The 23672-nt window shown below is 42.0% G+C and overlaps 1 protein-coding gene across 11 annotated transcripts in view; it reads right to left on the reverse strand.

The window, feature by feature from the left end:
* The window catches only part of tns1b (tensin 1b), a 155667-nt gene that overhangs the window by 13491 nt on the left and 118504 nt on the right, over positions 1-23672 (reverse strand). For 8 of the 11 annotated variants that reach the window (XM_029493018.1, XM_029493014.1, XM_029493021.1 and 5 more), the window contains 7 exons: positions 22265-22394; positions 22052-22117; positions 21501-21623; positions 4128-5636; positions 2687-2767; positions 786-979; positions 541-679 (listed from right to left, as the gene is read on the reverse strand). In XM_029493018.1, the coding sequence (XP_029348878.1) occupies positions 541-679; positions 786-979; positions 2687-2767; positions 4128-5636; positions 21501-21623; positions 22052-22117; positions 22265-22394 (2242 nt within the window). The remainder of the gene's footprint in view (positions 1-540; positions 680-785; positions 980-2686; positions 2768-4127; positions 5637-21500; positions 21624-22051; positions 22118-22264; positions 22395-23672) is intronic. The other 3 variants (XM_029493019.1, XM_029493016.1, XM_029493020.1) reach the window with 3 other exon arrangements.

The raw sequence follows: 23672 nt of genomic DNA on the forward strand, positions 1-23672 counted from the left end.
CTACAGGCATTCTTGAGAGGAAAAGTCTTCCACAAGACGTGGTCATTCAGGCATTTTGATGAGCCAACACAATGCCAGAATCTTGCGCCCTCCCACTTGTACACCGGACATCGGAAATGCAGCCCATTTACAATCTGAATGAAAATGGGATGAGGTAATGGCGGGCACATGTTCTTTCATTGAAGGGATAAAGAGAGAAATGATCGTGAGTCAAGGTAAAGGACCTTAAGTGGTAAGTGTCAAAAAAATGAAATTTAAACACTGGGGTCAGCCAGTATCACAGTTACAGAAAAAAAGATGCCATAGCAAAGAAGTACTTGAAAGTATCATCATTCAGTCATTTTAAGTTTGAATACTCAAAGGTGTCTTGTACTTTTGAACACAGATTTGTTGCACTTCATTTGGACACATTTGGGGAAGAGTAATTTTCTGCTGTCACATACAGTGACATTCTCTGAGTTCAGAAACTACTTTATCATACTAAGTAGCTAACTAAGCCTGAGCTCCACGGTGCCCTCTGTCAGCCGAAGGGGAACTTACACAGGTTGAAGTAAGGGGTTTGCGGCGAGATGGGGTAGGCAGGGGTTTGGGGAAACACCTCACCACCAACTATGGCTGTAGGGCTAATGGGCCCTCCTTCCATTTCCTCAAAGGCCTCCCGGTAGCTGTGCATATTTCTCTGTAGATGGGAACAGTGGGATGAAAAAACACACATAAACACATACATTTTTTTTTTTAAATTAAAAGCATGTGAGAAAACCTGCTTTAAAATGTATGCCTCCTACCTCCTTAGGGCGTCCTCCGGGGTTCATTGCTATGGCATTGACAAACTCCGGAGACACACAGCTAACTGGGGAACGGACTTGGACATCTGGAGAGGGACCTTCATCAGGGCTGTTTTGATAGTGGCCATCGCTGGTGAGGCGATGGCGAGGCAGAGCCGCAGGCTCATCCAAGGACGCTGCACGGGCCTGGACACCTTTGTCGGCATAGAATTGAGTGTTAAAATTGTGCAGGGTTAGGGATAGTCAGGGCTGCTCAAATACCTGCTCAAATCATCATCCACAAATCACATTGTTAATCGTTATGAGCCAGTGTAAATTCTTGCTGCACGCACTGAAGTGAGCATTTTCAGGCCCAAAGGTCATGGTTCTCAGACTGCCACATTTTACATGCACACACGCAAGGTTAATGGAAGGTTAACTGTTCATCGAACTGAGGCAGAAAATTTTACAATTAAGCAAACATTTCTTGGGAAATTAAATAAAATGCACTCCATAAGTGATCTCCAGCAAAGCAAGACACACAAGCTGTTGCAAGCTTAGGGAAAATAAAAACTTGTCACATCAGTAATATTCAACCCATGTAGCATCAGCTGAAACATGTTTTAGGAGACTGGGAGATAAACATTCTCAAAAATTATTGATGTGTTTGATACAGTGGTGTAAAGTGAATGTTATCTAATGTGTCAATGTGGCCATTTTTGGCTGAACCTCAAAGCAGCCAATAGGCTTATTTTAGCTAATTTGGTCTAAAGTTCTGCACCGAGCCTACAAACTGAGAACCAGATATACCCACGAAGGACTACGCAACAGCAGAGCGCTGTCAAACACTGGACTGTTGCCCTAGTGACGCCTAATGGCTTCCAGCTGGGATGGCTGGCGATCCCTGAAACTTAGAATTTTGTCTCTGTCTTCTGCTGTTATATCACTTGAAATAAGAACAGGGTGGAGTCCAAAAACATAAACCTGAGGTGATCCTGTGGGTTTCTGTTTTTTTAACCTCAGTCTCTGCATTGTGCTCACCTGCAGTGGAGGAAGGTTATCTAAGGTAAGGCTTGGGGGAGTCAGTGCTTGTACATAATGTCTGTATTTCAGACACTAATTCGTTCTTGCAGGATATAATGACTGAAGATATGACCTCAATAGTACTACATTTCACCTCTGAAGTCTACCCTACAACATGTAAACATTGACGTAGTGTTGCATCACTAAAACGGATATTGCTGTCTGCGGTAAAAGAGGCCAGACTACCCCCTGACACTGTAGAGATCTGTGCACAACAATCCTTTTTCCATTGTGGTCACTGTCTCCCAGGGGACAAATACACTCTCAGTGAGCTTTCCAACTAGGACTGTGGTCTTTCTCGAACATTTGGCGTCCTTTATCTGGCTTTGTAAATCTTCAAAATAGCGCGAGTGAAAAAACACAGGCCAGTGTATCCTGGTCTCAGCATTGTTCCCTGAGTTTGGCAAAATAGATCTTGTGACATGCACTCTCCTGGCAAAGGACAGAGCCTCCTTTGTGCTTCCCCTGTCTCGTTCCTGTAAAACTTTAACGTTATCCAATTGGGGTTTTTGTGTGTGTACGTGTGTGTGTGTGTGTGTGTGTGTGTGTGTGTGTGCCACAGTTGAGATCATTTCCTCACTTTCATGTGTAACTGTTACTCAGAACAAACAGCAATGGGGATGAGGTGATAAAGAAGTAATTAGAAGTTTGGATCAATCAAGACAAAGAAAAGCATGTTATGTATGAAAAGGAGGAAGAGGAAGGGATGGTTGCATCAAAGAGCACTGCACTCCAAGACAAAGCAAATACAGACTTCAACTTAGGTTGGTGGAACACTTGAAAAAAAGGACCTCTCCTTTTGTCTTCAAGTGTTCCTAAGACAGGATGGCAGAACCAACCAGAGAGGGAGTGAGAGCGACGGTGCTCAGACTGAGAGGAGGTCATGCTGGGGATGACTCTTTTGGCACGAGCCGAGTATTCTGGGTAAAAAGATGAATGATGAGAGAGAGGGAGAGACAGGAAAAATGATGATGGTAAAACTAATAGGAAAAGGAGAAAACAAGCAGAAAGAAGATGAGGTCTGGTCTATAACAAAAACTGTAGAGAAAGAAGGCAACTGACATTTTATATAGAACATTCTCATTCTTCTTACACAGTTTTGGACATGACCCTGGACAAGTGTGCTGGTTGACAATACACTTATCTATGGATCCCACATTATAAATCAGGAGCAAAACTGTTTGCTTTTTTACGGTTTCCAAACAAGTCATGAAAAAACGATAAAGGAGGTGGAGAGCAATTCATGATTGTTGTCATTTACCTCGTGCAAACAGCATCCTACATTTACAACTTTTAATGGTGTTAAAGTAGCACTTACTGTTGAGCAATGTGAAGAATTACTCTGTTTAAACAGCACTAAAGTGAAGTCAAGCGTTTGTTATCTGAGGGCTCAGCCATCACACAGTATGTTGACTTTGCTTCACTACTTGCTACTCTGCAGGCTGTCTGGTGTACTGGGGATAGTCAACCTGCTGGATTCAAACACGTCCTGTTAGGGCCTGAGTGATGAGGACTACGGAGGTGACATCCAGGAAATGAGATAAGGGCAGGACAGTGTGTACGCATTGCATGGCTGATGGCACCAACAGTATTCCTTTAATGCTTGTGCTGTCCATCAATGTTTTACTGCTAAAAATATTACAAATAAGCTGATATGATGAATCCTGAGGAAATGGTGTTCCAACATTAAGTGCCAGGAAGCTATAGTGGGTGAATTCAATCAAAGGCTTGCAAACGACAGCAGAGAAGAACCTAATGGGCACTTTAAATGAAATGCATGAATCCTGTGTAAAGTATGAATTAAACCGCTGTATGACCGACATGACATTCTATAGTTCATCATTTCACTATAATGCGTCTTCATATAAAAAAAAAAAAAAGTAGTTCATATGGTGTTCTTCTGTAACTAAAGGTAAAGTCAGATCACAACAGCGGACACAGTTTCAGCAGCGAGTCTATCTGTGTGACCACAGTTTGCTATAAATTAAAAGAGGTTTACCACAGGCACATAGAAATACAACATTTCTCCAGGCTGCCTCACTGCCCCCTGATATTATTTCTTTGATGGATGTGTTGCAGTAGCTGGAGTCTTGGAGTAATGGATTTTAAGGTTGGTTATGCCCCCGGCAACATTTTACTGTTCTGGGCAGACTATAGAAATTGGTGAGGTCAAATAAACACCACTGAAGATAAGCTGGATAAAAGGCTTTTTAAAACAGCAATGTTTAGTCACAAATTCATAGAGGTGTCAAGAAGAAACATGTTAATAATGCATCCTACCAGCCACTCTTTGGGCCACCAGACCTTCAACATTGAAGACTTCTTCAGGTTCACTGTCTCTTGGCTGAGGTGATGCTGAGGCGGCACTGAGGCTTCTCTGTGGGTCAGAGACCTCTGCAGAATGGGACAGTGTGCTTGGTGGGTAGGTGTTGATGGGGTTCAGTTGGATGTGGCCAGTTACAGGAGGGGAGGCTTGTGAAGGAGCACTAGTTCCAGTGGTTTCAGAGGAGTAAGTCAGAGATCCCTGGACTGATGCAGGCTCTGATGTACTGGGCTTCCCAGGAGATATCTGAGCCGATGACGAGAGAGTGGCCTGGCTGGACATTGGACCCGAAAAGTGAGTGTGAATGGCAGCATCACTCTGGTAGGAAGGGCGTGTTTGGCTCTGGGAAAAGGATGGCTGGGTGGTCACCACAACAGGGTTTTCCCGCACAGGAACACTTTGGGACTTTGGCACCTGCGAGCGGCTCGGTTCTAGATCCAACATGAGGAGGTTGAGGGTTTCAATAGATTGCTCAATCTCTTGCTGAGAGGCGCTGTGCCGGTGAGGGAACTGTGGAAGGCTGTGGTGGCTGGGTATCACTGCAACAGGAGGAGGAGTAAAAGTAAGGCCTTCAGTTACTGGCTCCTCAGTTACACCAAACCGCTGCCAAACATTAAGACCACGCTGGACGGCATCTCTGCTACTGGTGGTACGGGCAGGAGCTGGTGGCATGGACTTTGGTTCTGCGCCAAAAGACTGGGAGCGGGACATACTACCATTCTGAGTGGCCATGTAAGTTCCCAACGATGGGGCTGAATCACTTGTCAAAGTGGCAGATTTGTTGGACCTGTCAACCTGTGCTTGGATGGTTTCCAGAGGCTTTTCTGGAACACTGCACTCAAGATATGGCGTGTGGTCCTGGCCATTGATATGAGGCTCACACTGGTAGTAGAGATCAGCTGGTGTAGCCCGACCATCAGTGGAAGAAAAGGTTCCTAGACTGTCCACACTGTTGCCTTCTTGACTGGTAGGCAACTCATCATCTAAAATGTCTGTTTCACGGTCAATGCTACTATGCCCATTGACATGGACCTGGGCAGGCACCAGGTGAAGCATCCCTCCAACAGTAGATGTCGAAGTAGGCAGGTAGCCCTGTCGGTGCATGGGCCCCTCCAAGCCACTCAGCAGCTGCTCCAGCTCCTGCTTCTCTTGGGGACTGATTGATTCTTGGGCAGGTGGGGCGCTGTGATGGACTACAGGTGACTCTTCAACCACAGCACTCTGTGTCTGGCTCACTGCTGACATCTGAGTCGCTGTTGCTGCTTCATCAGTTCTGTCGGTTTTGATGGAGGCAGTAGAGTTTCCTGAGTCGCTGCTCACTGATAAGGCATGGTCAACGGCTGGTAGGGCGTGGTCAACAGCAGTAGGTGGAAGGCCATTTGCTGTGATTGTTCCTTCGGCAGACTCCTTTTTACGAACTTTGGCATATAGGCTGCCGTCCAGAGGTCCTTGGGTATGGATGACTTCTAAAACCAGAAAGCAAAACAGTGACCGGTTAAAATCTGAGTAAACCAAATACAACCCTCAGCAACCTAGAGCAATTTTGATTCTCTGATTTTCCCAAGTATTTTTAGAGACAAAGTTCTTTGGCTATTACATAAATCACTGTGCAATCCTCTAAATATAAGCACATGATATTTATCAAGGCAGTTAGGAGCAAAGACTGAGACAGAAGCACGGGTGTTGGGAGATTGTGAGGGTAAAGCCGAAATGGCTGCACTTAAATTAAATCCTGGCTCCTGTCCACCTATTCTGCCAGTTTCAGGAAATGAGCAGGGTCTGCGGCATGCGCTGTGGAAAAAACGATGAAATCACAGGAGCCTGATTTGCACTTTTTCAAGCCAACTGGATTTATCAGTGCCACCTGAACATTGCTGGCAAAACAGATGACGAATCAGATGTTGATTTGATTTGCTCATGATCCTGAAACAGGGAATAACTAATGCAGAAAACAGACAGAGAAATGGACATCAGGGACTACACTCATAAACTATATTTAAATGGTGCAAAGTAGACTGTGTTCATTGAATGCAAGTGCATATGCACATCTACTGTACATTCACACGCAGCCACACCCAAGTCCAATGAGGAGGAAGTAGGGTGCCCCGATCAGAAGGATTTAGTCATCACTGGAAAATCGGGCTCACTTGTTAAGGAAGGCCCGGAGTCTTTCCCTGGCCTTCAAAAGCCAAGGCTGAAACACACACACACACTTGCATGCACTTTTACTTCCTTGCTGTTTTCTCTCATGAACTAAAAATCATGTATCAATGCAGAACGATCTTTGAAGGACGGGGGAGTTTGTCCCTTAAAAGTGTTATTTCTGAGAGAAAAAAAAAAAAAAGCTACTTCCTCACATGTGGTTAAACATAGATCAGAAGGTCAAAAAGAGAAACACAGCCTTCAGACATTTCCTCTTCCTCTGTCCGCTGTACAGTTACCAAGAAACCTCAGAACCCATGGAGGCATGCCCTGATAACAAAATCAGATTCTATGCCTGGGAAAGGAGCTGCACAAAGAACCTGTCTGTGTCTCTGTAACTTATAGATATCTCCATCTCAGCCTTAGTGAATACAGGGCTCTGTAATTGAGCTTGGTGGGTGTACACAAGCTCCGCACTGACCCAAGGCAACTTGCCAAGGGGTTGGCGCACTGCTGCTGGAAACCAATCTAGAGGTCACAGACAATCACAGTATATGTTTACTACTACTAATCAGCTGGTGGGCTTACTTTGTTTGGTGCATTAATGAACCGCATGCAGGAAAACAGAGGGAACGGAAGCTTCTAGCTTCTCTTGTCCAAACGTACTGGCCTGTTGCAGTATTACGTGCAATTTGGAGAGTGAATATCAAGTGTGCAATGGGCTCTAACCTGATTAATAAACTAAACTTCTTGTAGCTGTCAATGCAGCCATAGTCAGTACAGACAGCTATAATACCATTTATGAGATATTCTTAAAAAAATAAATAATTAAAAATCAAGATTGAGTCTGCTGAAAATGTAGCAGCTAAGACAGGAGCTTCCAAATCAAGTCATCATTACATATTTATATAGCTCATGAAGCAGCTTAAGTATCAGGTTAGGGGCTGTGCATGCACATACACACAGAGGACCTCCTGATGCACCCATCATCCTGATAAACATAGACATAAGTCATGAAAGAAGAGCCAACCTCGCCTCTCTATTTCAGTACCTTTATAATCACCTGCACTGAAGTTAAATGTGACACTCCCCCCCGAATTAAGATGATCCCTCACACAGTTCAGCTGACATCCTGCACGACAACCCTTCAGCAAGTCATCTCAAAGCAAGTTAATGTTTCATCAAAACCAAATGGCAGAAACAACTCTGCGGGAGGAGGTTCCCCTACCTGTGTGATCAGCGGACGACGGTATAATCTCAAACTAAGCTGGGAAAAGCCCTGCAGAGGAGCCCCCAGGGTGGGACGTGAGGTATTACAGGAGGAGTTAGGGCAGTTGGTTTTGGCTACTGTTCCTTCTCCTCCTTCTTCCTCCCCTGAATAGCTAGCTGTCTGGCCGGATCAGGAGAGTTGCTGCTGTTGCTTGTTGCTCAGTGGCTCCCACTAGTCTAAAGGCTGTCCCTGCTGCGTGTGCGTGTGTGGGAGGGCTATCACAACAGCCTGTTTGACGGTGGACGGGGGAGGTGGGAAGGCAAGGAGCCACTGAAATCCAGAGCATAGAGTTTGATAGAATTACATCATTCCCATTAGGATAGGTTCTATTCCACACACCCACTTCTTTGATATGAATTGTCTACAAGTCAGCTTTCACTGACTCTTTTTGCTTTCCTCAAGGGGCCTTTTACTTTCCAATAACTGTATCTGAACTGAGATAAACATGCCGTGAAAAACATGCATATGTATGCATCCACGAACAACCACGGACACAAGCTCTTTCCATGCAAACATACAGAGAGCTCCCCCTCCTTCAGCCCTCTGATGTCAAACACTCATGTAATGGAAAGAGCTACTTTGTCCAACAACAGTCATTTAATGAGTTCTCTCCAAGTTCTGAAGCAGGGAACAAACTCCACCCTGCTGTAGGCAGATGGAGAAAACAGAGGAGAGAAGCCTAGAGGGTAAACTACATAGAGATGAATATGCTCCTGAACAGCTCCTGATCATGATTTCTATAAAGTATTTATAGCAAAACCCTGACTGAACAAAAGCTGATGGTCGTATCTTGGAAGATGGAATTATGCTCACACACACGTACAGAGTCTGCTGTGTCACTGACGGCCAATGAACTATTGCACATGTTGCAAAAGTAAAAAAAAACAAAAAACAAAAAACAAATATGCAATGGATGTTATATTGTTGTGAACTGCAACGTTTTTCTATACCTGGCCTCTAACTCTGTTATTTCAGTGATGATGATGATAACGAGCTCATGTCTTCACTTTATAAGATGACGTGACAGATGAGCGATCCACAGCATCCTCACTCGTACGACAAGAAACCTAATCTGCCGCTTTAAACTTGGGAGACTATTTATGTTGAGGCTGCTCCTGTATGTTGGTGCTGTGCCTGCTGCCATTTTCATTTGGCTCACATCACCACACAGAACACTCTACAAATAACCTTTGCTGGTGTTCCTTCATGTGATAAGAAAGGACATGTCTGTCTGTAAGATCTTACACCACTTGTGTCTGTCTTGGGGTGTTGTTACATACTCCCCAGGAGGTAAATACTTGCTCTGTGATCCTGAGCACATTAGTCAGAGGAAAATGTCTGCAGTCCTGACCTCACAGCCTTGACTAATTATACAACAGCAGGGAGAGTTGACCACGTCTGACCAGTCTGGAATGAGCAGCTGGTTGTTTTACTTTGCAGGTATCACGATGAATGACATCTAGAGAAAAAAAAAAAAAAAAATGAAAAACAACAACAACCTTTATCTAGAAAGTGTAGAAACGTGATAATGTTTTAAAACTAAACTCTACAAAATACAAACTGTTGTGGTTGGAATTTGATGCCAGATATTTTGAGATATTTTGAGGCCAGATGGTGCAACTGTGTGACCTTTTCCATCTCTGAACTCTGAGCTCTGACCCCAATGGCAATAGATCCCCCTGCAAAGCGGAAATAGCATGTTTCCCCCTCGAGCTTACATGGGCAGATACACCATGTGCTACTCTTTCTTGTGGATGTGTGTGTGAGATTGTGTGGACATTCCCAACCAGCTGGGGGTCCATTAGTAATGGCCATAAGCATGTTACTGAAAAGCAATGACGAAACATTTTCTGAGAATGTCCCCTTAGGCCTTGACTTTAATGACCACTAATAGCTAGACCAGAATAAAACGTCAAGTGCATTTAAATTCAAGAAGCTCTGGGGAATAAAAGAATTTTGGTAGCTGTATGCGATAGTGTAACACTACATAAATACTTCCTGGTGCCATTTCGGTAAAACCTAATGGCTAAAATATTGATTTGGCGACAAAGCATGTCTTTAATGTATATAAGGGGTCAAGGGCAATGATAAAAGTAACACTGTGGCCTCGTAAATGGTCTACACTAAAGGCTGTTGCATCTGAGCTGGAGTGATTTCACTTGTTAAAGTCGGAGAACAATGACTTATGAACGTGAGTCGAGCTAATGAAGCAGATTTCACAATATGAAGCAACAGCTTACAGCTAATGTCTTGTGAAAAGGCACATGTATTAGAGAATGTTTCATATTCTAGATCTATTTCAGCTGAAACTAATACACACACACACACACACACATATATATATATATATATATATTTATATATACATACGAGTAAAATAAGTATTGAACACGTCACAATTTTTCTCTGTAAATATATTTCTAAAGGTGCTACTGACATGAAATTCTCACCAGATGTTGGTAGCAGGCCATGCAACCCAAACATGCAAGGAAATCAAACCATAGATGTCCATAAATCAAGTTATGTGTGATAAAATGGAATGACACAGGGAAAAAGCATCAAACACATGATGAAATGGAGGTGCAGAAAGACACCAAAAGCTAAGACACCAGCTGAAATATATCAGTAATCAGAAAGAAAGCCTGCCGCTTGTCAGTGCAAATTAATATCATCTGGTTCAGTCCCAACTGATGGCCTATAAAAAGATGTCTCACTGCCAAGGTGTCACACAAGAAACCGCTCATGATGGGTAAAAGCAAAGAACTCCCGCAAGACCAGTCTAGCCTTATTGTTGCATTGGTTACAGAAGGACTTTTAAATTTCTGAATGCTCCAGTGAGCACCGTTGGGGCCATTATCTGGAAGTGGAAACGACATAATTTCACCATAAACCGGTAGTGACCAGGTGCTCCTCGCAGGTTTTCTGGCAGAGGAGTCAAAAGAATTATCAGAAGAGTTGTCCAAGAACCAAGGAGCACTTGTGGAGCGCTTCAGAAAGACCTGGAATTAGTAGGTACAACTTTTTCAAAGAAAACAATAAGTAACGCACTCAACAGCCGTGGCCTGTATGCACGCTCTCCACGCAAGACTCTATTGCTGAAGAAAAAACATGTTGAAGCTCGTTTGCTGCGCAGCATTTAGACAAGCCTTTGAAATTCTGGGAGAATGATCCCAAAATTTAACTCTTTGGATGGTATAATTACACACCATGTTTGGAGGTCAAATGGCACAGCGCATCACCCCAACAGTGACGTTTGGAGGTGGGAACATCATGGTGTGGCGCTGTTTTTCAGCGTAGGGCACTGGCAAACCTCATGTAATTGAAGGAAAGATGAATGGAAAAATGTACTGAGATGTTCTTGATTAAAAAAAATCTGCTGCCATCTACCAGGATGATGATGAAATGAAGGTGGACATTTCAGCAAGACAATGATTCCAAACACACAGCCAAGGAAACTCTCACTTGGTTTCAGAGAAAGAAAATAAAGCTGCTAGAATGGCCCAGCCAATCACTTGACTTGAATCCAATAGAAAATCTATGGAAAGAACGAAAGATTAGAGTTCATAGAAGAGGCCCACGGAACGTTCAAGATTTGAAGACTGTTTGTGGGGAAGAATGGTGCCAAAATCACACCTGAGCCATGCATGCAACTAGTTTCTCCATACAGGAGGTGACTTGATGCTGTTATGACCAACAAAGGTGTTTTTATGAAGCATAAGTGTGTAATACTTTTCCCGTGTCACTCCATTTTATTACACATAATTTACGGACATCTAAGGTTTCATTTCCTTGCATGTGTGGGCTGCATGGGCTGTTAAGGAAAATTTCAGTCCATCAGTAGCACCTTTTAGAAATATATTTACTGAGAAAAATGGTGATGTGTTCAATACTTACTTTGCCTGCTATATATAGATATAAAGATCCCAATGCTATAATGGCTAAATTAAGCTTAATACTAATGATTGCAGAGCCAGGACTTCAAACAAGGATATATTTACACATTTAACTGCACTACAGGTTAGCTGTTGCCACCATCACTAGCACAAAAAGGGCTTACTCAATTGTAAGCACAGCAACCCATTTTAGCATAATGAACACTTGCCTTACTGCTCATTAAAAATGCATCAAGAATCACCGCGAGTCAATGTGAGAGTGCAAACTTGCACAAGGTAATGGAGACAGAAGTGGGATGCTGATCAATATAAATATGGGATGTTCAGCAGCAAGTCTCAAGTCTTAGCCTTCAGTCCAAAGTGTACTGTGAAAATCAAACAAGAGAAGGTCAGCTCCTGCTCATCGACCTCTTGTTTGTATTGTGTTGTCTCCTGTTGTGCCATCTTCTTTGTCCTACTACAATCAAATTTTGGGTACTTTGTCAGTTTCCATTATAGATAACTTATATCTGACTAAAACTCAGCTAAATGTTTCAAAGACTAATATAAAGTATATCTAGATATCTACAAGTATATCTAGAAAACTTTTTCATTTAAAAAAAGCCTGAATTTTTGATCGTACACAGCAACCTGAAGTGTAACTTGGCACCAGTAACCAGCTCCCAGTGCCGGTTAGACACAGTGATATATTTAGCACAAACATTACTAAAAAACAACTAAAACACAAATAAAAAAAGACACACACACACAAAAAAAAACCACACTATAAGTCAGCCAGATAGTTCACCCATGCAGAGCGTAATGTTTCATCCTGGATGAGGTTGTGTTTCAGGAAAAACAATCAATAGTCATGAGCAACAGGGCTGCAAAGGGAAAAATCTTGAGGCAAATGAGGAGAGCGTCTGATGAGCTGGCTGTAGCTATCTCATCCTGGAGGTGAGGAGAAGCTTTGATGGGTTCCCTTTTGCTACCCTTGGTCTGGAGAGACTATAAAGACAGGACAATGTAATTTTGATTAAAGTCTTAATAGTTTATGCAGACCCTGTCAGGTCCTGTTATAATCAACATCCTGGTAAATGCTTCAGACACAAACTGGTCTGACTCTGGACCAAATACTCCTTGGTATCGATATGATTCTTCACATTGGCTTTAACTTTCGCGACCTTCAGGCGACAGACATGTCTTATGATTATTGGGTTGTAGAATTTTCCAGAGCGCCAAAGGCAGTAATGATCCCAAGCCTTCCCAACCTCGTCAAGTGCTTCTATTTTAAGTATTTTTTCCAGCATTTTCTCCACAGTTTGGATCTTAAGTTTTGGATCAGTTTGGATATTATTTTATGATTCAGTCTAGCTCACTAAATCTTTGCTCACTAAATCTTTCTCTGGCCCCATGCACAGTAGTGTCATGAGTCAGGTCTTTGCACCTGCCAACAAGAACCTGAGGATGGTGACCCTCATGACTTCTGTCCTGACTTTGGCTGGAAGGTAAATACGGCCAACTCTGAGGTGCTGCAGTTGAGAACTGAGGGTGGGAATCAGTTTTGACCTTGCACTGCCGTTTACCCCAGAAGTGTACAACTGAGAAAAATGTGCAATAAGAAAAGCTCTTTCAAGTAGTCAAGTGAAAACCATCTCATGACAAAGACCAGCAAAGGCAGATGCATGAATAGGACTGTCTTTAAAAAGAAAGTTAATAACAAGGGAGGAGAGGTCAGTGCTCCCAACAGACCCAAGATGAAAGTGTAGTCACTGTCCTTGTAAATTTCATGTTGTGTGTCTTGGCTTAAGAGGGGCTCATTCAGAAGCTAGGTAACCCATACAGAAGGATGCCCCGGGCCAACAGCACGTCTAAAATAACAACAACCAAACAAAGGAAGAGTAAGCTTTAATCTTTGTCACTACTAGTCTAAAATTCACTGACTTGTCGGGAAAGAAATCAATAAAGATTGACAAGGTTTGATAAATAAAAAAAAAAAAAACGTGTTACGAAGCCATTGTTCACCAGATAGGAACACAAGTAAAAGGAAGATTGGTGGCCAACTGCAAGTTTGCTTGGGGAAATAAAAACCAGCAACCATTGGAACTGAAAAATATGGCCAACCCTGCAGCTTCTCTACAGACCATTAGAGTCCCATTGTACAAATAATCATATTTACAGGCTGGTACGCTAATATCCTTCTTCATGACAGCTGTACTAAAATTTTATATAATGTACTGGTTTACATTTCATCAAGGTTTAAAGTGCTGCATAATTGAGAGTCTGGCCTCTTGAATAGACAGGTTGGTGGGTGGAGTCAGACATTTGCAAATATGGGAAGTACAGAGCAGCTCTGGAAAAACTGCTATACACAAAACACAGTTATCTTGGGAAAGCTGGGCCTAAAAAACTGATTAAGGTTGAATTTGCTAACTTCGACAATGTCCTAATTAAATATCATTTCATCTACAGTTGTACACTACTTGTTGAGATAAAGGGGTTTCTGCAGGTTCTCCTCCTACAGGCCAAAAACATTTAAACTGGATAAGAGACGAGTGAAGGGAAAAATTTGTGAGAATCTGAGAATGGTCATGATTAATTATATCTTTGCTCTGATGTGGCATTTCTCGCCAGATCAGCTGTATAAAGATCGCTGCAGAAAGAGACAGAGGGGAAAAAAAAAGAGAGAGACTGTGTGGCCAACAGCTGGAGTAAAGCTGGAACCATAAGGAGGAAACAGACCGCTCATTCATTGCCACATATTATGGACATCATAGGCTCTGCCTCTCTCAGAATCAGGAGTGTCTTGCAGAAATCTTTTCAATACTCACAGTGTAATGCTTATTTGTTCCATAAACTTCAGATTTAAAAGCTTTGTATACACAAAGCCTAACACCTGTTTCATTCTATTACATGAAAGCTAAATAGGCTCTTTAGGCACACAAACACTTAAACTTATCCTACAGTTAGAAGCCATTGCCCTGCAGAAACCCCTGTCCCTGTGGCCCTGGAGCCAGAGTCCAAATGAGGACACTCAGCAACACAAAGCGTCTCTTCACTCTGTGTCCAATCTTTACTCATGGGCCTTTATTTTTCTGTCTTGGCAGTTATGCAATCTGAGCTGGGCAAAGTTTGAAGTCAAAGCATAATAGCCTAATCTGCCCGAAAGCTCAGACCAGACTGAGGGACTGATAGTGTGGAAGCCTGTTGCCAACACAAAGGGCTAGACATTTCACCTCTGCATCTTCTTGGTGAAATGCCACGGCCTCACAGTGACCGTTCTATGGGATCACAACAATGTCTACAGCATCAACAGAGCGGCTGTCAAGAATGTGTCACCATGAACAGACAGCTGCTGCACAGGGGCTGATGCTCACAATCAACAAACACAAAGACCTACACCATTTAATCGCACTCATCATGGAGCAACCCAAGTGGAGCAGATTGGCCATTATTACAACATCTGTAGGGTGGATTTACTGAGAATCCAGACTAATGGATGATCATGCGGTGTCAACATACAATAGTGCCACCCTGCTGAAGGGCCCACGGGCAAGGCACAAACTCCACATCAAGACTACGACTCTGCAGCTCCACTGACCGCTGACATCCATGTTGGGGTGAATCGAGAATTGAGACTTCAACCCTCATGCTGTCCTCACTTTCTGTATACACCCCACGTCCTCACGGTCAAAAATGACCGCTTCTTTGAATTTTAAGTCTCAGATCTATTTTTGTACCATGAAACAACCTGTCATTCACCACAAACTTTGTGAATATCTGCATTTTGCCTCTTCACACTGCAGAAAGACTGCGTTTAATCAGTGGACAACATTTGTTTTCATTACAACACACCTGTCACAATAAATACAGATTAATTATTCTTGCTAAAGGTACTGCATTGGTGTAAACATTAGTTTTGCAGTAAGAGACGGCACTTATGTAGCCTAAGAAAGTAGCAGAATGTGCAGAAAGTACTTTTGAATGTATTATACTGAGGGTGAGCAATAACAGTTGAACTTTTTTGGCAACACAGTGATACTAAATACCTTTCTCATTTCTTAACCACTCCCTCACACACAAAGTATACAAACAACAAAAATGAACAAGAAGAAAAGTGTAGAGAACACAAATGAATCTGTTTTACTTGGCACAGGGTGGACAGTGTGTAAGTGTCTGCCCATGGTCCTTGCAGACATACACATTTATACTTGTTTTGTGGTCCTTCTTTGGGGGCAGAGTTGACACCTCCTCCTCTCTCCCGTTAGTAGCTATTTATGTTATTTTATTCTTATTGAGTTGTAATTATTAGAACAAATATGAATATATTGTTGGAAAATTAGAGCATTTCATGTTTGTTTTGTTTTGTCTGAGAACTTGACTCACGTGTGGGGTCATTGAAGGGGAGAGGGGACAAGAAAGTTAGTTTTATCTGAGTTCAGTCAGTAGCACACATAATCTCAGTTTCTCATTGCATTTGTGCTTTTGTGTTTTTGTGATGTGTCAATGATTGTATAACTAGGTCAAAAATTACCCCTTGGACAATCGTTGTACCCTTTTTGTGTACAGCCGTCATGGAAATACGAACAAGGGCAATGTTTTGCTTTTTCTAATGTTTGGGTCACTGGAGGAAAAGTCATCAAATCTTAAGATGAAAAAAGATGATTTGGGGGTTCTGGTCTGGGGTCATTTTTGACCACAAGACCACAACACAAGGGTTAAATACTTGTGTGTTCTGAGAGCAGCCAAAGACACAGATGAAACTGTAATTTGTCGTTCAGGTCTCTGGCACTGGCATATCTAGGGACCATCAAACACTTAATAATGATCTACTGACAAGTGCAATTCATTTAGAATTAGTAATGGCCATATTTCACAAATGTCTGCGGTGGGCCAATGCACCATTGATATCCAAGTCATCCGTTGGGCCCAAACACAGTCTCTGAAGTGATATCATTCTGTTGCATTTCCACCAGGATTATGTAACCCCCTTTACCCAATTCCAACCCTGTCTGTAGCTCACCAAGCAACGCAAACACACACTGAAATTTGTCGAATTCTTCAAAACTCCAATTAAGAAGGCAGCAACAACAGGTAGCAATGCTGAAGTCTGAAATTAAACCACACTGCTGCAACAAAGTTGACCATCAGGAAGTTGATGGCTGTTTACAGTGCAGCCTAGGTAATAATCCGCCAGATACACAAATCGACAGTATTCTGTGAGTTTAACACCTGCTTGGCCTCTTTTTTTTTTTTTTTACTTTAGTTGTGTACCAAAACGATCCATTAAGCCATTAGAGAACAGTGAAATATGTTTGCAACATATCTGAGTTCAAAGTTTTATCACTACTGGATCAAAGCATTTGAGATCACTTGTCTTATTGGCTTGGTTAAAACAGAAAGGAAATATGAATAAATACAACATAATGTGGCCAATTATTTAGTTAATATACATCCTGGTGTCAATAATTTATACATCACACTTCCACATAGAGTTTCTTGTGAAAGAAACGTATCTGCAGAACTGAGCAGTTACTGTTACTCACATGCTGTCAAGGACGTCAGCTGCTAAATGCCTGACAAACCGGATAAAGGCTGAAGGGAGAAACTCGAGGAAACAAAGCCTCACTTCGCGGGGAAGTTGAAGAAGTGCCGGATGCAAATTCACTATGTCACTCTTAGAGACTGTCTGTCTGTGCTGAGCAGCAGCAACATGCACAAGCCCACACTGACATTCTGTCACTCCTCCTCCTGTGAAAATGCACACAAAAGAGCTTCACAGTGGAGTGGAGGAGTCTCTCTTTAACCCCTCCGTCTCCTCACGGGAGAGAGTGGCATTCGGGGGGAACGAGAGAGTCCATTTTAACCAGACGAGAAGTACAGTATGGAGGCATAAAATAAGTTTGGAGCAAATGAGCAAGCATTGTAAGGAAACAGTGTAGATGGTCTCTTGAGTTGTTTTGGTTTTCCCACTGCCAGGTCCTTAGTAGTGATTAAACTTAAGGTTGTGAAATATATGATTCTCTCCCGTTGATTATAAATAGCTTCATCTTTCAGGTTGGCAGACACTTTCTTTGTTTGTAACATCGGACTTGGGGACTATGGAGTAGATTAGATCAACACATCTATCTTAGACACTTTATTGTGAAGGAGGTCTCGGTTTACACCAAATGTAAACCGAGACCTCACAACTGAGTGTGATTAATCAGTAAAGGAGCTAATAGTTTTGCTATTGCTACATAGTTAATAATACCATTAACGGCTGTTTACTGAAGAGCTCAGCATCAAATGCCAGTCCTTTACTCACCAACAGCTGTCTCCAGAGGTGGAAAGTTCAATATTTTCTCTATCCTTTCATCTACTTAGCATGGTAGCATGCTAACCAATCACTTTCTGATAGAGACTAACTCGGCCCCTCAATTGGACCAAAAGACAGATGCTGTGTTATGGTCTCCTGTCTTGTAAACACATTGATAGGTAAAGTTTTATTTTAAATCACTGCTTTAATAATCAGGCAGGAGCTAAAGAGCAGAAAAAGCATCATACAGTATCACTATTATTACACAGAGTTAAATGTGTGTCATCAATGAACGTGTTACTCAGTCTGGACTTTCACCTTCTCACCGGTCCCTGAAATAACTAACCAGCCCAGTACCTCATCATGATATTTTCAGTCTAGCTCCACATACAGTATGGATGATGAGGGGGATTTCAGTTCCAGGAAAATAGGAACATGAGAAAAGTTGTGATGATGTTAATGAGTAAGATATGGAGCTGAGGTCTTTCCAAAAAGTAACAGGTCATAATGACCTGGTGCAACCTTTAGACAAAAAGACTACTTTCTTTGTTCAGGATTTGATTACTGGTGATGTGAAGTACCCGTTCTTTGAAAGTAAGTGAATTGTGTAATTGTTGTGATGTTTTCTTCTTCCTGTTTATGTAAGGTGCAGGCAGGAAAGAAATGGACCCACAGCAAATGAGGCTGCGTTTACAGAGAGAACACAATGAAGGTCCACATCAATCTTCATAAACCAAAGACCACATAGACGGCACTAACCCAATGTTGATCCCAGAAAAACACTGGCCCTATAATTTTGTGCTTTATGCAATGCCTTGATAAGCAAAGAACCGATGTAAGTAGCCTTTCTTAGAACTGCTGTCCTGACAAACTGGGAACCCAACAACGGCAACACATTTTATTTGTAATACTTAAAAAGATACATGTCCTGTTTTTCCTCTGAGATCCAGCAGCCACTCTGTTACAGGAGGTAACTGCCCTTTCAGTGCTAACAAGTGTGAAGCCAAATGACAATGGAAAGACTCCAGCTTCCTGGAAGTCCTCTCTGTCTTGTTTCTGTGAGAGGGAACCATTTTTAACTGTCTATTTAAATGCCATTTGCAGGAAATGCTCATTTAGAATGCAACATATATTAGTCAGACTGCAGGCTGAATAAAGTCACAGAACAAAGGGTTATTATGGGAAATGTTTGAAGTCTTGTCGACTACTTCAAGTGTCAAGTGGTTGTGTAAGAGCTTCTGAGTTCTTTGTGTATGTGGACTTGCTCATGTTTATCATGTGTTTTCTGCTTTTGTCTTCATGTGTGTGATCTTGCTGGCATCAAATTCAGACTGGACTGCAGTCACATCATCGGATGACAGAAGTCAGTGAGATGACTGTGCACGCAAATACATATACACAAGCTCACCTCCACTGAGACAGAACGAAAGGAGACTCACACCTTCGCTATTTGAGCAGGGCCTATTTCAAGCTGTGGCAGCATGGGGTAGATCCTTTATGGGCAATGATAAGAGGATGAGCGGCCAAGTAACCTCTGATCTTTGACAGCTAACCCAAAAAAAAACATGAAATACCCAGCATGCATCGTTTTTCACAAAAATAAGTTTCTAAGAATAGAACTAATTATTTGAGGTTATTTTGACTAATTATAATGACCATATACTGACCTAAGTACTAATTTAGTTTCATGTGCAAAAACATGCAAATGAAAATAAATCAACTTTGAACCTTAAACCATGGTATTTATGTTGGAGTATTGAGTTAAGTTTTATGCAATACCAACACTAGCAGTTGCACTAATCCAGATATTTTCAGGTGCATGGGAAAATGTTCCAACTTCTCCCTTAATTTATTAGCTCAGGAAATTTTAAAACAAGTTCATGGTCTCAGTCTCAACTTTCAAGTTTCCATCAATACAACATGATGTTCATTTGAAGGGGCTGTCAGTGAGAGATTGCATGAGGCCCTGATTTCAATAATCTTCCTTGATTTCCTTTGGAATAAATTTATTTTTTTTAAACGATCCCATTGGTCCCATTTTGAGGCCATAAAGCAGGCGATACATCAGGTGGTGTGGCTAATGTGTGATTGACAAACTGTAACCACCATTCAGGATAGAGTAGAGAGCAGCTCAGATCCAGCCCTTACTCCTCCTTAGCTCCACCTTCTCCTCCAAATATACTTTTGTTTGGTTTTGAAAAAACCATGATGGCCACAGACAAATTACAAACTGAAGGCTTTAAAAGAACACTTAACAAACCAATGGATAATGTCACATTAGCTTGTCAACTTTGCTGTTGAAGAAAACATGAATTATGCACATTGGCTTGTTAGGATGCTCTCCATTGACTCAAACTGGACATACTGACCTCTCCTCCACCACCACAATGAGCACTACGACCACAAGGTAACCACTCAACCCATGACTGCCTCTCATAGGACCATATTTAACATGCTATTCATTGTGGTGCAATATAACACACTTGTACATATCTCGGTTTTTTGTACATGTTTTTATATCCTATTTTATCATTTGAAATGATCTGTTTTGTGTTTTCTACGCAACTGTGATGGCGTAGCTCTCCTAAGAGCTAACAAATGGATAATGCCACATTAGGTTGTGAACTTCACTGTTGCTCTTAGCTACACCATGAATAGCTTATGATGACAGTAAAAGCACACTAGTTTGTCCGCTACGGAGAGCAGGAAACTGACAAGTGCCTCTCTGTCCAAGGCAGAACACGAGGCTTGATGCTATCACTAAGGGTGTGTAAGTGTCTTCCTTTATTTGGGTGGTGGAGAAAGTAGCATTTTGGCTACAGCGTGACCGCCGCACCGCTCTGTCAATGCCGGTGGTTGAACCCAGGAATGCCTTGTGCTGAGCTCTGGAAAGCAATAGAGCCATGGCCCACGGGGCCTCTGGCTTCTCTGTGGTCATAATTTCACCACAAGTGCATCCAGCGTTACCAGTGTCTCCCCACCCTTTTCTAAACATGATTTAGCATTTGTACCTAGGAAAGCATGAAACCTCTGAACACAGATTTGGGCTCATTTAGATTCTCTAAGTTGTCACTACATAGCTGTAACCCTGTGTTTTGTCTACAAAACATTCCAACACCGGATCGAGCTCAAATGTGATTTCAGCTTGATCCCATCATGTGAGAGCTCAAAAAAGGGCTGGAAGTGTGAAAAGAGTCTTTTAACTCTATTAGGACACAATCTGAATCTCTCACATAGAGAGACAAAAACATCCTTGTTTAAAGCTGTTTGCATCTGTTAAGGCTGAGAAATAAATAAAGAAAGAAAGAGATCAGAATAGCATCCCATCCTCTCAACCACATTAAAATTCATTTTCACAGTCACACATAAAGTGACCTTTCACGACGCAGTGTTCACTCACTGACACTAATGGGTAATGAAGAAGAAGAGGCTTGTCTGTTGCCTCAGGTTTGTGTGACACATCACATTACATGAGTGTGATGTGAAGGGTGCATCCATCTTACACTTTCTGGTGGGAAAGTTAGGGTGCATTAATATTGGTGGCCATAAGGATGGTGACTATGAAGAGCCTTTATAAATAACACCTTGTTGGCCTTACAACGTGTTGGGGAAGCTCTACCTTCTCCTTGCGGGTTGGTTTGTGTTTTTATGCAGACTCATATCAACAATTATCTGGTCAAGGAGGCGTTATACCTAAAATTACACCCAGCGGTGTTTAATAAGATGATGTTAAATGTCGTCAACTCACCGTCTGTGGTGTCCTCGCAGTTCTGATTGAAGTTTTCATAGGAGTCCCAGCGTATCAGCGGATCCTGCGTGTTGTAGTCAACCAAGACGCTCGGCCCATTTTCTAGGTGATCCGTACCTTGACCAGAAGTACGAAGAGGCAGAGCAGAAAACGTGAATGTCTTTACATCACGTCACAGGAAAAAATACATTCAGAATGTTCAGATAAAAGAAGAATCTCTCCTCCTATGTTTAAGACTTTGGTTTTATTTTCTTTATTTAATGTTTTAATGTGATAGGGCCAATGGAGAAACGACACAGAGTAAATGGTCCATCCAAACGGAAATCGAGCTTGCGACATCAGACTCAGTGCCCCCATGGTACAGGCTTTAAAGGCTTATGCTCTGTGTCTTTTGCTCATTGAGAAAACAACAAACTTTTTCAGCAAAATCAGCTACTATGTCCTCAGTATGAATTACATTTTGTCACAAAAGGGAGAAATATCCTGAAATAAGTAGGACAGAGTGGAAAATTATCCAATGTATCCATAAAATCAGACACAATGATCCTTACCATGTATTTTCTCTGGCCCAAAGGAGAAAATAAACTCCACTTTTCCATATTCTGGAAACCTATCATCTGCAGCGAAGAAATGAAAAAACAAGATGACTTGTCTGGATCATTACATCTAAATACATCTGATGAATAAAGTATTCACAATGGAGGGTTTTATTCAATGCCAACAGTATTCACTAGATCTAAAATGTGACCATCTGCATCTATCACCTTTGAATGTCTCATCAAGCTCATCTTTTCCAAAGACGATCCCCAGGTCGTGAACAGCGCAGGTGTGAAACTGTACTCGGAAGATCACGTCTCTGCACGGGCTGCGGTAACGTTTGTGGTAGCATTTGAGCTGGGGGAAGGAAAAGAAATGGTAAAAACAGTACAGCTGCTGTGCTGACAGAGCTCAACAGGTGGGTTAAAGGACTGCAGTTGGACTGATCCACAGGTATCACAGAAATCACGCCAGAATGTGGCTTATTTATATAATGTGTCAGTTCTGATGGAAAGAAAATAGTTTCAGCAAATGAACCTGCAGAATCAAATCAACCCTCAACGCTGCTTCAGCGCTGATACACCCAGAATATCTACTGAACAACAATATAAAATGATCCTTGGGGAAACACGAGCCAGAGACCTGTCAGCTTGATTCACTGCTTGGCCTTTCACTATACTGGCTCAGAGGTAGAAAAAGCATTTCAGGCATTTTTATATATGTATATATATCCATTGCAATGTATGGTCTCACACATGATTATCCAAGCTGCTTCCCCAAACACAACGGCTTTAAGAGCAACACTGAAACCACACACGGGAAAATCTCTTCTCTCCCTCCCACTTTTTCCGGATGCGCAGCCTGGGCCAGTGAATCTTTTACAGCGTCTTCACACTGGTGGTGGAGCAATATCCACCACAACTCAAACAAATGGTAACTCACAGTGTGTGCCTGTGCAGAATAAAGAAAACATCCTTCTATTCCCAGTTAGTTTTTATGGTTTGCTTTTTTAGACGTAATAAAGTTTAGCATGTGCAGGATTTATCTACCTGCATCTTAAGAGCAAGAAAAGCTAAATGAACCAACTGCTTTAACCAAACCTATCTTCGGCTCTTGGAACCCAAATGAGACCAAAACAAATAGAATCACGGAAGAAAGAAAGGCTAAATAAAATATGGCCAAGCATGGCATTCTGGGAAAAGGAAAACCTCCCACTGAGGGGTCTGTTTCATGAGGAAAACAGAGCAGATGTGCCAAGTTTGAGAACAAAAAACAGAAGAAGAAAAACACAAATTTTGAAGCTTGTATGCAGCCTTTTGAGCAAATTTTTAAAGATGAGCCAAAGCCTGTTCCTCCTCGTTTGTCAACAGACTATTTTAATGCTAATAAAAACATTCGGCTCCTTCAGGCTCCAAAAGGAAGAGCGACATGAGAAGACTGACAGCCACTCTGTCCATGATTGGACTGTAGGACATTTTATCTTAACTTTCTTTCATTCTCAGTCTTTAATATTAATATTTTTCTTTCATTCTTTCAATATTTTGCTTTCATTCGGCTCCACAAGTAGAAAATCGGTTTTCGTTTTTAGAAATAAGCCAATCTTATTTAATTGTTAATACTTTAGCTAAGCATAAT

The sequence above is a fragment of the Echeneis naucrates genome, chromosome 21, assembly GCF_900963305.1.
Source record: "Echeneis naucrates chromosome 21, fEcheNa1.1, whole genome shotgun sequence".
NCBI lineage: Eukaryota > Metazoa > Chordata > Actinopteri > Carangiformes > Echeneidae > Echeneis > Echeneis naucrates.